The 12,892-nt window shown below is 44.9% G+C and overlaps 1 protein-coding gene across 1 annotated transcript in view; it reads left to right on the forward strand.

The window, feature by feature from the left end:
• MYZAP (myocardial zonula adherens protein) overlaps positions 1 to 12,892 on the forward strand; it is an 85,740-nt gene that overhangs the window by 18,238 nt on the left and 54,610 nt on the right. The window contains exons 3-5 of the mRNA XM_029950344.1: positions 3,889 to 4,044; positions 7,719 to 7,811; positions 11,609 to 11,722. Of these exons, the coding sequence (XP_029806204.1) occupies positions 3,889 to 4,044; positions 7,719 to 7,811; positions 11,609 to 11,722 (363 nt within the window). The remainder of the gene's footprint in view (positions 1 to 3,888; positions 4,045 to 7,718; positions 7,812 to 11,608; positions 11,723 to 12,892) is intronic.

Consider the following 12,892-nt stretch of genomic DNA (forward strand, 5'->3'; position numbering starts at 1 on the left):
CTGTTAATCATGCTGCATTTCACATGGGGGTTACACGATGCTTTTCAGTTGGCTGTTACCTGTTCCCTTCTCTGGCACAGACTTTTCATGCATTTGTTAGGGCTTTGGTTTTCAAGGCAATTTTGCCTACATCTGTTTCATACCTGAGAGGCTGTTATTAGGCCTAGGACTTTTTTGAGAATTTGGTATTTTCATATCAACCAAGCAGCATTATAAAGAAGTTAAAAAAATTTTTAGTTACAGAGACTTTCAAACATCTGCAGAAAGAAACGGAATCATGTGATGAATCCCTGACCGTTCACCCAGCCCGAGGCCCTTGACCCGTGCTCAGTCCTGCTCTGTCTAGTCCTGTCGGCCTCCTCCACCCTGTATCCCAGATAATAGATATTTAAGCGTGCTTCTCTAAAAGATAAAGACTATCTCTTAATATAATCGCAATGCTGCTGTCATGCCTAAACTAATAATTTATCTTTTAGGGAGATGTTTTAAAGGACCTGAAAGGAAAAAAATCCAGCCATGGTCATAGTGCCAAATATGCCAGCTCTTTTCTCTTTTCTTTCCTTTTCTTCTTTTTTCCTGTGTTCTCCAGTTTTTCACCAAAAGCCTACTGACATTTGTCACAATGATAGCAGTCTTGGGCTCCTTTGCAACTCCTCTGGATAGAGACTTGATGGCAGCGGCACCCCTCACCTCCCTGTCCCTCCATCTGAGCATATCGGAGGATGTTCCCTTCAGCTGGACTATATTTACATATACTGGGAAATTCCCCAGAACCTCTTCCAACTTCTAAAGCTCCCTCTTTATTCAGCAAATATTAGAGAAACTCCCTGAGTGTCTGTCACTGGGATGTCAGGGATTATGATAGAAAAGAAGACAAAGGAGGCCCAGTGGGTTGGGGAGCAGGCCTTACATGGATGACGATACTAATAGTCACTCCATTGTGGCTGTGGTGAGGGGGTAGAGGCCTCACCAGTCTGAAGATGTCCTTGAAGGAGAAACCTTTCAGCCCAGCAGTGGGCCCTGCAAGCAGAGGGAATAGCCTACATGATGCCCTGTGGCGAGAAGGAGAGGTTGGCTGATAAAGCAACAGAAAGGGGGCAGAGGGGAAGATGGATCCCAGGAGGCTGGACAAGAGCCTCCATCCTGAGCCTCTTCCCAGTGGCCCCTACCAGTCTTGGGGGCCACCGTGTTGGCTTCCCTGCCCCTGAGGTCTGGGCCTCCGCTTGGCGTCATGACTTGATTTTCACTCTGGACTCTCAGTTATTTTGAAGGCTTTGTGGTCAAGGGAAGAGCTTAGAGATGGGAAGATGTACTCAGGCACTTGAATGTTGCAGTTTGGAGGAACTAATATTTATGTGGTAGGGTTACTGTGAGGATTAAAGAAAATAAGCATAATAAGACAGACAACAAATATTTATCCCCTGTGCTTTGTTGGACAACATCCCTTCCCTGACACAGTACAGTTTCTGCTTAAACTGCTTCAGGAACCCTCTCCCCGGGAAATGGCCCGTCTTCATGGCCCTGCTCCTGACCTGTGCCGGGCCCTTCTCTGGGCTCTTCTGTGTAGTCCCTGATTTTGTAATTATCTTTTAGTTTTAGTTTTTTGAAATTTGAAATGAAAGCTATCCATTCAAAAATAATGCCCCCCCCCGTCTTTTTTTGGCTAAGAAGTGTCAAGGAAAAAATGAAATTGCGTTTTAACTGAAGACACTGGCATTAAAAGTCTGGATTCCATCCTTTTCAATGTTTTCTACTGACACACACACACACACACACACACACACACACACACACACACATTTTACAAACAAAACAAGAATATGGAAATGACCAGTTTTCATTTAACAGATCTGCACTATGTTTTTCACCTGTGTAACTGTTAGGTCCTTGAGTTTCGTAGACCTCGTGGTGTTGTCCATGACCTCATGTGTATTTTCCTCCATAAGCGGTGGTCCTGTCTGCGCACTGGGCAGGGAGGCGGAGCGGTCTGCGAGAGGCCGCCTGTGTCTTTTCCTGAAGGCCGGCCCATCTGGGAAAGCCTTTGCTCTGCAGAAATGCGTTTCTGCCTTCTGTCCTCCTCAGCTTGTTTTTCAGGAATTGGGTGGAGTCTGACTTGCTTGCTTTTGTTTCCTGGTCCGGCGAGGAGTTTTATTAGAGCTTTTCCTCTTCCTAATTCTGTGTCTGGGAAACCAGAGGCCTGGATCGCAGCTCCTCCCTCTACCAAGAGCCATTTGACTGCTTCTTCATCTAAATTTATGTACCCATTTCAGGAGTTGAATTAGTACCTGGGGGGCCCACGCACAAAGGCCTCAAGTGGCATCATTTTCTGGAAGTAAACGCAGAGCATCATAGTCCCTCATATCGCATCTATTTCCAAGTGTGTACGGAAGGGTGGAAGCAATGGATGTTTTGTGTGTTAGTTTTTTGAAAAAAGCTCCCATCATGGACCAACAATACAAAAGGGTATAAAGACAGAATTGAAAGTCATCCCGATACCCAGTACCTTCCATCCCACCGTCCCCTCCTTAAATGTCATTACTATTAATAATTTGCCATGTATCTTCCTAGACTTTTCTTTGATGAAGTTTAAATGAATGGGCTTGCAAGGTTTTCATCCTGCCACAAATGAATGAATTTAAAATACAAATGACAGTTTTGAATGCAAAAAATATTGTGCAAGTTGCATGGAAGGAATTTATGCAAAGGTGGTTTAAAAGCCAGTGGGAGTGCTGTCACCATTATGGAATTCAGGCTTCTGCCTGGTGATTGTCAAGGTGCCAGGGTCGGCCCCAGAGGAAATGGGATGTGGGCTGGATTGTCTGTGAAGTTGCCGTCCCTGGTTTTTTCTTGCCCTTCCTTCTGTGCTGTGGGGCTCTGACTCTGTCCCTCTACATCTAATAGAGCCTAGTATGGGGCAGTATACTCCGTGTCACACAGAATTGGCCTCGAATCTAGATTTGTGACTATCAGCAAGTTATTTAACCTCTCTGAGCTTTCTTTGGTTTTCCCAGCTACAAAGTGGAGAGGAAGATCGCCACATCACAGGGTGGTTGTCTTCACACCTTCAGTGTGCTAAGGGACACACCCAGCCTGTAGTAAAGACTGAACAGAGCTTAATTTCCCTTTCTCCCATTTCTTGAGCCTTTATTGTCTACAGGTGTGTTCGGACTTGGACATGTTACCCCTTCCCAAGGGTATTGGCATTTCAATTCAACCCCAGTCATAGCTTCAAGTGAAGTAAGGAGCAGGGAGATTGTTTGGGAATGAAGTCATGGTGCCTCTGCCTGGCTTTTCAGAACTAGTTCATGAATGGTCACAGCAGGTTGAGTACTCACCCCCGGGTCCTTTTCTCAGAGCCGGCTCCGGGGTCAGTCCTGGCCTCAGGGGATAATTTGGCTGCCAGGGGGCAGCCCACATTCTTCAGCCGTCTTAGCCCCCTGCATTGCAAGTGATGTATTCAGTGATGAGGTTGAGGGCAAACAGAGGAACTGGGATCGGGAAAAGCAGTGTTACCAGGATACCAGAAGGTGAGAGTGCAGGCACTTGATCTTGTCATGAGGGACAACACAGTTCTGCCTGCCACCTTTGTAAGAATGAGAAAAGTGCCCTGCTCTGGGGTGAGGTCCCCACTTTTGGGGGAGTGGCGAGGATTTCTGTAGAAATTTGAGAAAGGTCCCCTTCCTCTGTGGTAAAGGCTGGCTCCGCCCTTGCTCGGTGCCAGTGGGAGAACAGCGAGCAGACAGGGTCCCCCCACCCCCGTCTCTCCCTGGCACTGGGCTCTTCTGCGCTGCCACAGCCCATACAGCCATATATGGTGTACCCTTGTCACAGCTGTTCCCACAAAACCTAAATGGTCATCGTCCTTTTCTCGTTTCCACCTTCTTGTAGCCTCCTGATCTAAGCAATGGAGAACCAACCAGGAAACTTCCCCAGGGTGTGGTCTACGGCGTGGTGCGGAGATCAGATCCCAACGAGCAGAAAGAAATGGTGGTGTATGGGTGGTCCACCAACCAGCTGAAAGAAGAGATGAACTACATCAAAGACGTGAGTCATTTAAGGATTTTTGTTTGTTTTGTTTATCTTCTTTTTGTAGCAAGTGAGAGGGTGGAGTCAGAAGCAGTGATGTGAATGTAAAAAGACATTTCAGAAGAACTCCTATCATCACCATTTTGGGTAGAAATAGTCCTACATATCTTCACGGTAATGGTAAAAGTACAGATGTAATTCTGCAGTGAGGTACAGAGTGAATTTCTGGATGTTACTAAGTAGGAGAACTCAGGAGACCAAGTGACTCCCTTCCATGTATGATATGAAGGCTTTTAAGCGATTTTGCTTATTACATTGGACACTCCACTCTCAATATATAAGTTTAGAAAACTGTGTAAATTTGGTTGCTTTGGCTGCAAGTAATGGAAAAGCCAACTCAAAAAGGAAATCTGTCTCATGTCAGGCTAAGTCCAGGGGTAGGTGGGCTCCAGCCAGGGTACGTCCAGCCTCCAGGCCTACTGTGAGTTTCTCTTGGTTCTGTCCTCCTTCAGCCTCAGGCTCCTGGCATCATCTGAAAACATGACGGTGTCTGAAGGGAGAAAAGAGGCCTCTTATCTCTGGTTTCTTTTCCGAGGCCCTCTTTTAGGCTTCTCCTTATGTCTCATTGGCCAGGACTGGGTCACATGCCCATTCCCAAACCCATCACTGGAAGGATCCCCCAGCCAGGGAAATGAGATTGATTCTGGCTGGTTCAGACCAAGCTGTTATGTCAAAACAGATGCCGAGAAGGCAACCGCAGTAGACACTGTTTATCCTAGGCCAATCGATGCCATTTCTTTGTGTTTAATATTCCATTTCTTCTTAATTACACACTCTTTCAAGAAAGACTGGAAAAAACAAAAATGTATGAAGAAGAAAAACAAAACCATCGATAATTCTGCCATTTATCCAGAACAGTTGTTAAGGAGCATTTCTTTCTATATTTTAAAAATTTATTTTCCTTCATCTCTCCATCCACCCACCTACCCACTCATCCATCCATCCGTCTATCCATATCCTGTCCTTTTTGGTTAGTTTGGCCTCCCAGTGCCCTTGTTGACCAAATCAGTGTGATTAAATAGAGAGCACATGAGTTACTCTGATGCTGATGGGCCCTGAGCACCAAACTGTGGCCTAGAAAGTGCTCTTGAGGAACAGCGCCCTGTGGGGCAGTGGTGTACCCCAAAGGTACCACCTCTGTGTTTGGCCCGGCCAAGCTTTTGTTCTTTCTGGGCTTCAGTTTTCCCCTATGTAGATTACACAGGTTGGGAAGGGTCATCCAAAGTCAAAACTGCCAGCTCTGTGGGGGGCCTGAGTGGCTCAGTTGGTTAACTTCGGCTCAGGTCATGATCTTGTAGTTTGTGAGTTTGAGCTCTGTGTCAGGCTGTGTGCTGACAGCTCACAGCCTGGAGTCTGCTTTAAATTCTGTGTCTCCCTCTCTCTTTGCCCCTCCCCTGCTCGAGCTTGCTTGCACGCACTCTCTCTCATTCTCTCTCAAAAATAAATAAACATTAAAAAAAAAGTGAAAACCTGCCAGCTTTGTGCAACCCATTTTATTTGGTGTGGTTGCAGAGAAGATAGAAAGTCATGTTGTAAACTTTTGTGTGGATTTTTTTTTTAAAAGAACGTCACTGTTCAGATACTAAAAATAATGGCTGTCTTGGGCACCTTCTATCACGTGTCTTGAAAGATTTGGATATTTGTGTAATTAAAAGAGTAAAACATAATCTTGTCTTGATTAAAACTAATATAATAAATGCTTAATAGAGGAAATGAAGAGAAATAAAACAAGCCATATACACACTCAAATCATAGGACACGTGTTACTCAAATCCCTAGTCATCCTACCCCCAAATATCATTTTTAATCATTCCGAATCGATCATTCCTGATTTTCCTAGATAGGAGCAACTTGAACATCCCTGGTCTCCAATGTTTTTCTCACGGAAATACTTAGTCCCTCTGTATTTATGTTCCTCAGATAACATGGCAGTGCTTCAGAAGTAAGCCATTTAAACAGAGCTGAGACTTGCCAATTGCCCAAGATAAAAATGGCAGGTGGAGGCTGGTTGTGAACCAGAGAATACATGTGCCTAGGTCACAGGAGTGGTTCTGACCTGAATTGCCAGCCTCCATTAAAAAATTAATTTCCAGGTCCCACCTTCTCCAGCTGGCTTCAGATCCATGTCTGGCCGGCTCATCCCTAAGTGTGTTTACGGGGTGGTTTGTTCCCTAATGCCGTAAGTGACTGGCCCAGTTGGCTTCCTGCAGCATTTGCCACCCAGCTCCAGTGCCTGCCCGCTCCCCACTGGTGAGCAGCACCAGAGCTAACCGAGGGTCACAGTGAAAGCCATTCTGTTTGTCCAGGATGAAGAGTTGTGCTTTGGGTCTCATTTTCCTAAAATGTTTGTAGATAACAGGAAGAAAGTAGACTTTGTTATCAGACTTCATCTAGGGAAGGCTTGGTCTCTTGCCTTTCACCCCCCTCTCCTGCACCCCTGCTGAAGTCTTGACCAGTATGCAGTCACCCTCAATAAACATGCGGTCTGATTTAAAGCCATGTGCTAGCTGTGCAAATACAGCTTCAGGGTGGAGCCCCCCGTGCTGTCCAGGCACACTGGTTATTCCGACCACCTGCTGCCTCTGAGCCCTTCTGGCATTGGAAGTTCTGGAGCCTTCCTAGAGGGGGCTCCCTTGACACTTCTTTTCCTTTTTTCTTTTTTTAATTTTGATGTACTTAGTGTGCGTGCAGAGGAGAGAGGCGGGGGGAGAGAGAGAGAGAGAGAGAGAGAGAATGAATCTTAAGCAGCCTCTGTCCTTGCTCAGCACAGAGCCTGATGCAGGGTTGGATTCCACGATCATGACTTGAGCTGAAACCAAGAGGTAGACACTTAACCGACTGAGCCACATAGATGCCCAGAGGCTTCTGTTGGAGAATCCCTGAGCTCTCTGTCAGAGGGGCAGCAGACGGAGGGAGGAGGCAGGGACGGCGTGTTTTGTTTTTATTTACCAATTTGTAAGGCTCTCCTTACTCTTCCAGAAGTGCTACTATAGACAGATTTAAACAGTGGTCGTGTAAACAGGTGTTATGGGGCCCCCTGACTTTTGTTACATTTCATGCCTTATTGGTGATTACTGAGGAGCTGATGTTCAACTTCATGGGCTTTCTAGGCTCGTAATTCCCTGCTGTACATCCCAGATATTTAATTGCTCTTTGGTGGTCAGAGCAGAGAGAGGAAATTAGAGGTTGGTTTTTGGTTTTTGGATTTTTGATTCCTCTTAGCTTCCTGTTTATAGAGACAACTTGTTAAAAATGTTCTACTTATAAAAATGTGGAGTAGGAAGAGGGATAAATCTTGCCTGAATGCGGTTTGATATTTGTGAATTTCAACAAACTATTTTTTCTTCAGAGCTTATTATTTATATAATTTTTATTAATACTCATGTATAATCATAGTACATATTTATTATCATTGGTATTATTTGGACAATACCACTGGCTTTTAACTAGATGTCAGGAGTGATTTTTCTCCCTTAATCTCCCAAACTGTCATGTTCTTAAAATTGTTTTGTTTTCTTTTTGTGGGCCCCTCTTCCCATTAGGGTTTTTTAAAACCCCTAAATTAGGGTTTTGGCAGTTTTAGGTAAAAATGTTATAGCTTGATCTTTAACCAGCATCTCTGTGGGCTACAGGTGAGAGCCACTTTGGAAAAAGTAAGGAAGCGAATGTATGGAGACTACGATGAAATGAGACGGAAGATTCGGCAGCTCACCCGGGAACTGTCAGTAAGTCCGTGTCTCAGTGACTTGGAAGTATGGCAGGATGGCGGGCCTTGGAACTAACTCCCTCCGAGGGGCTGGTGCCTGAACATATTTGAGTTTATGATGTTCTTTGTGAATGGAATCCTATTGTAAATGAACAGAGAGACTTTTATCACATAATTAAACTTAATATTTTGAGGAATATTTTTTGTGGCAAAAATAAGACTTTGCATTCAAAGCATTCCCACCAGAGTCTGGAACAAGACCAGGAAGCCGGCCATCACTGTTACTATTTAACATTGTACCTGTGAGACTAGCCAATGGAATGAAACAAGAGAAACAAATTCAGAGGTGTAAAATCAAATTCAGGTAGATGTAAGGCCGTCACTATTGACAAACTATATGATCATATACTCAGGAAGCTCAGGTGAAGCAATGGGAAAAAAAACCCATAAAAAACTATTTTGTAAGGTAGCAGGGTAAAATTAATAGATACAAACAAATGGATTTCATTATACAAAAAAAAACAACCAGTTAGAAGAAATAAGAGCAACAGAAAACCACCAGATATCTAGGAGTAGACTATAACAAGAGGAAGGATGTACCATGTGCTTAGACAGGAAGCGCCAACATCGTAAGATGTCAGTATTGTTCAGGTTAATATACGAATGTAATGTAACCCACTAAAACTACCAACAGATTATTATTTTATGTCGTGTTATTACAGCTGGACTAGGGGATACCAAAGTATACAGAAAATAAATATGAACAGTTGAGGAAAATCTGGGGAAAAATACAGTGAGGGAGACTAGCTCTATTAATATTACAAGAAACTGAGAGACCCTCAGAAATTAGAACAGTGTCATATTGGCACATAAAAAAGTAAGCACCCATGCAAAAGCTCAGAAATGTACCCCAATATATTGGGGTCTCATCTCAAAGGGAGGAAAATGGACCAGTAAATAAATGCTGTTGGGACAGACTTATATCTAGATAAATTCCAAGGATATCAAAGATTTAAATACTGAAGGTAAAGCTTAAAAGTGCCAGAGGAAAACATATCTGAATTCTTTTGTACTCTTAGGGTGGAGAAGGCTTTTTTTTTTTTTTTTTTTTTTTTTTTTTTTTTTTTTTTTTTTTTTTTTTTTTTTTTTTTTTTATTACTCTGAGTCATGAAATCTCAGAACCACAAAAAGTTTGGTAATTTTGACTCTGCCAAAATGAAAGGCGTATGCTGGCAAAACCACCAGTCAAAATCCAAGGACAAACCTAGATTTGCCCTTCATCTCCTAGATAATAGTCTGCATTTCTGAGTATTCAAGAGTGCCTGGGCGTCAAGAAGAAAAGGCCATCAGCCATAAAAATAGGCAAAGTATTTGTGACAGATGGCCTCCAGGAAGAGGAAGGTGGAGAGCTCTTCAGTGTCTGACGGGCCGCTCCACCCCACTCCCAGTGAGGAGTTCAGATGAAAACTGGCCTGAGATGGAACTTTTCCCTGTGCGATGGGCACACTGGAGGCACAGGACAAGACCCGGTTAGCAGCGCCGTGGAGGAAGAGCCAGATGGCTGGGTAGGATGTCCTTCCGTAGTCCTCGGAGGGACAGCAGGGTGGCTGTATCTACCGTATCCTATGTCCTGTGACTCAGCAGCTCCATTCTTAACAATGTATTCTGTAAACTCTCACGTTGTGATATGACCTATGTGTGAATGTAGTTCTCACAGCATCGTTTGTAACAGTAACAAGATTGGAAGCCTAAACGTCCAGGAAGAAGGGGAAAGTAAAATAAATTACAACTCTACAATAGAATATGCAGAATTTAAAAAGAAGAAGGTGGGGAGGAGGAGGAGGGGAGAGGAGAGAATAAAAAAAGCAAGTAAGCTCTTCAAAAAGAGTTATGGAAAGATTTCAACGAGAGTAGATGGTAAAAAATAAGATACAAGAAAATATGTACAATGAGCCACCACTTATGTAAAATAGGAGGGGAAAATAAGTGTGTTTAGCTAGTTTTGTCGGTATAAAAGTAGTTACTAGAAGGATAATCAAGAAACTAGTTTTTTAAATGTTTATTTACTTTTGATCTGAGAAAGAGTGCATGAGTTGGGGAGGGGCAGAGAGGGAGGGAGACACAGAATCCAAAGCAGGCTCCAGGCTCTGAGCTGTCAGCACAGAGCCCGCCGCGGGGCTCTACCTCACAGGGTGTAAGCTGAAGTTAGACATTCAACTGATTGAGTCACCCAGGTACTCCTGATTTTTTTTTTTAATATTTATTTGTGTGTGTGTGTGTGTGTGTGTGTGTGTGTGTGTGTGTGAGAGCACAAGTGGAGAGAAAGACTGGATCCAAAGGGGGCTCTGTGCTGACAGCAGAGAGCCCAATGAGGGGGCTCAAACCTGTGACCTGCAAGATGACGACCTGAGCTGAAGTCAGACGCTTACCTGACCGAACCACCCCGGTGCCCCTCATTAACTGTCCTGATCGAAGAGCAGCGTGGCCAGGTGCTGCCTGAGCAGATGGGACAGGAGTGATAGGTGCACTTGAGTGTGTACCTTTGATACTTTGTAAGTGTTTGAACTGTGTGAGTGTATTACTCACAAATTTGAGAAAAAATAACATTCTTCTGGTTTAAACAAACTAATGCCTGTGAGAAAGAAACATTTTTTTAAATTTGCAAGTCACAGTGTTGAGGAACAAAAGCCCATGTATATATGACATACTTTCCGTGAGAGTTGTTTCTGTAGGAAGGAAGCATAGTGACAATAGTCGTGCCTTAGGGTTTAGTGTGCGGCTTGGCTGTGACATGATCTGCGTAGGCAAGACCTGCTGCCTCAGTGGTCGGGCTGGGGATGTATCAACATACCCACCCAGCTCATTCTCACTGGCATGTGGGAAGATACTTGTGAAATTCTCACCTACGTCCAGAAATTCACCCTGCCATCCACTGACATGCACCAACACTGTAATTAAAGCCAGGGGATGGGATTTGCAATAGATGCCCCTGGCTTTCCATTACCATCGCCTGCACACCCTCATTTTCTCTTGCGAGAACCGTCACGGGAGCTCCGTCTTTCTGCCTATAGTCTCCTCCTCCTCCTCCAGGCCACCCCACATTCCGCAGCCAGAACAAGATTCCTAAATTCCTGCTGTGTGAACACGCCCATGAACAAGAACGTGCCCCACGCTCCTGGTCCTGGTCTGCCATGTCCACTCTGCGTCCCACTCTCCGAGCGTACCTCCTGTTCTCTCACTTCTGACTGCTTTCTGTGGCTCCCACATACCACCCAGGGCTCTACCCTTGAGCCCACCTGGAACGCTCCCCTCCCCCTGGTGGAACTCTCTGGTAAAACAGTCCCAAACATGTTCAACACACATGCCCAACAAAGGCAGCACAGCAACAGTCACACAACAACTCTTGAGGCCTGCGTGAGCCCCGAATGTGTTCTTCCTGTGGGGAGGAGAAAGAGCAAGGTGGCCCGAGAGGGTATTGCCCCTGGGCTCCAGTTCCAGCTGTGCCCAGCTGTTGGGGCGCAAATCCCTTACCTTCTCTGATTCTGTTTCCTCCTTATAAAGGAGGGTGTTCCGGCTGCTGCACGATGTTGTGAGGACTAGTGAGGCGCTGTGGGTGAACGTGTAAACACTGTTCAAAGGAAAAGTGGTCTTGTCTGTCTGCTCTTTGGGTCTCGCCGATGTTGACATCGCAATTTTAAGCTGTACTTGGCATCATCATTGAAATGGATGTGGCTCCTGTCAGGAGAAGGTTCTGGCCTATCCTAAGACTGTTGCTGGTATATATGGTTTTGTGTAACCACCTTATCATCTGTCCAGGTTTCACAGGCTCAGCACGAGTATCTGGAGAATCACATCCAGACACAGTCGTCAGCTCTGGACAGTTTCAATGCTGTGAACTCAGCCTTAGCGTCGGACTCCATCAGCCTGCAGGTACTCATCTGCTCCCTGTTAGACCAGTGCGCCCTGTTACAGGGTGAGCACGCTGAACTGTGCGGACCTTGTGCCTCTGTAGAAGCCACGGGCTGTCCTCAGTTCATTATTCAGGTTCCTTCAAGCATGGCCACAGTAAAGACCCTGCTTGGAAGCTTCCGAGCTGAGACTCTAAACCTTTGAGCTGCATTTGTCTTTGCCATCTTTAAAATGGGGGTTCAGATCATGAGCTCCCCGCAAGAGGGGTCACTTGCTTCAAGAGGTGCCCCAGTGGTCATGTCAGTGCCTAAAATAGCGCAGTAGCTCCTGCTTTTTGCAGCCCCAGTGTTCCAGGACATTCCACCCAAGCATGGAGAAGACAGACTTAATCAAAGACAATCTGTGTTTATTCATGGCAAGTAACTCTCAAAGGCTGTTAAGCACTTTTTCCTAATTTAGAAATTCTTTTTCTTTCTTTTTTTGAGGTTTATTTATTTTGAGAGAGAGAGAGGGCACAAGCTGGGGAGGGGCAGAGAGAGGGAGGGAGAGAGAGAATCCCAAGCAGGCTCCGCACTGTCAGCGCAGAGCCCAACGCAGGGCTTGAACTCCAGAACTGTGAGATCATCACCTAAGCTGAAATCAAGAGTCTGAAGCTTAACCGACTGAATCAGCCAAGTGCTTCCAGAAATTACTTTTCAGTAAAAGAAATTCTGTCTATTCCAAAGAATATCTTATAGTACCAGACAGGGAAGAGAAGGACTTGGGAATCCTCCAAATGTGTGCTGTCAACCCACAAGGATTGCTCTTGTGATTCATCTGATTTGCGAGGAATTAACCACTCTCATTGTTCCCCTTCCAGCTGAGGGCTCTCTCTCATATGCAAATAAACTTGAAAAAAAAAAGTTCAGAACAAAGTGTTACATTCACCAGAAACAGCTTCCCTTGGCTTTAGTTTCCAAGTATGTAAACAATAGTTTCTGCCTCTCCTCCAAGTTTATTTGGCTTTTATCTTTTTACCCTCCTCTTAAAGCTTCCACGGCTATTTCATATCCTTTCTGGTTCTGTATAAATAACTTACCAGATAAGCACACACATTTTCGTGTTGGGATTATCCACTTCCTCATGAACCGAATATTCTTTAATAGCTGCTGGTAGGGCAGTAGTGCCAACCATGTAGCTGGGCCACCGTCC

This window comes from Suricata suricatta, chromosome 9 (genome assembly GCF_006229205.1).
Source record: "Suricata suricatta isolate VVHF042 chromosome 9, meerkat_22Aug2017_6uvM2_HiC, whole genome shotgun sequence".
Taxonomy (NCBI): Eukaryota; Metazoa; Chordata; class Mammalia; order Carnivora; family Herpestidae; genus Suricata; species Suricata suricatta.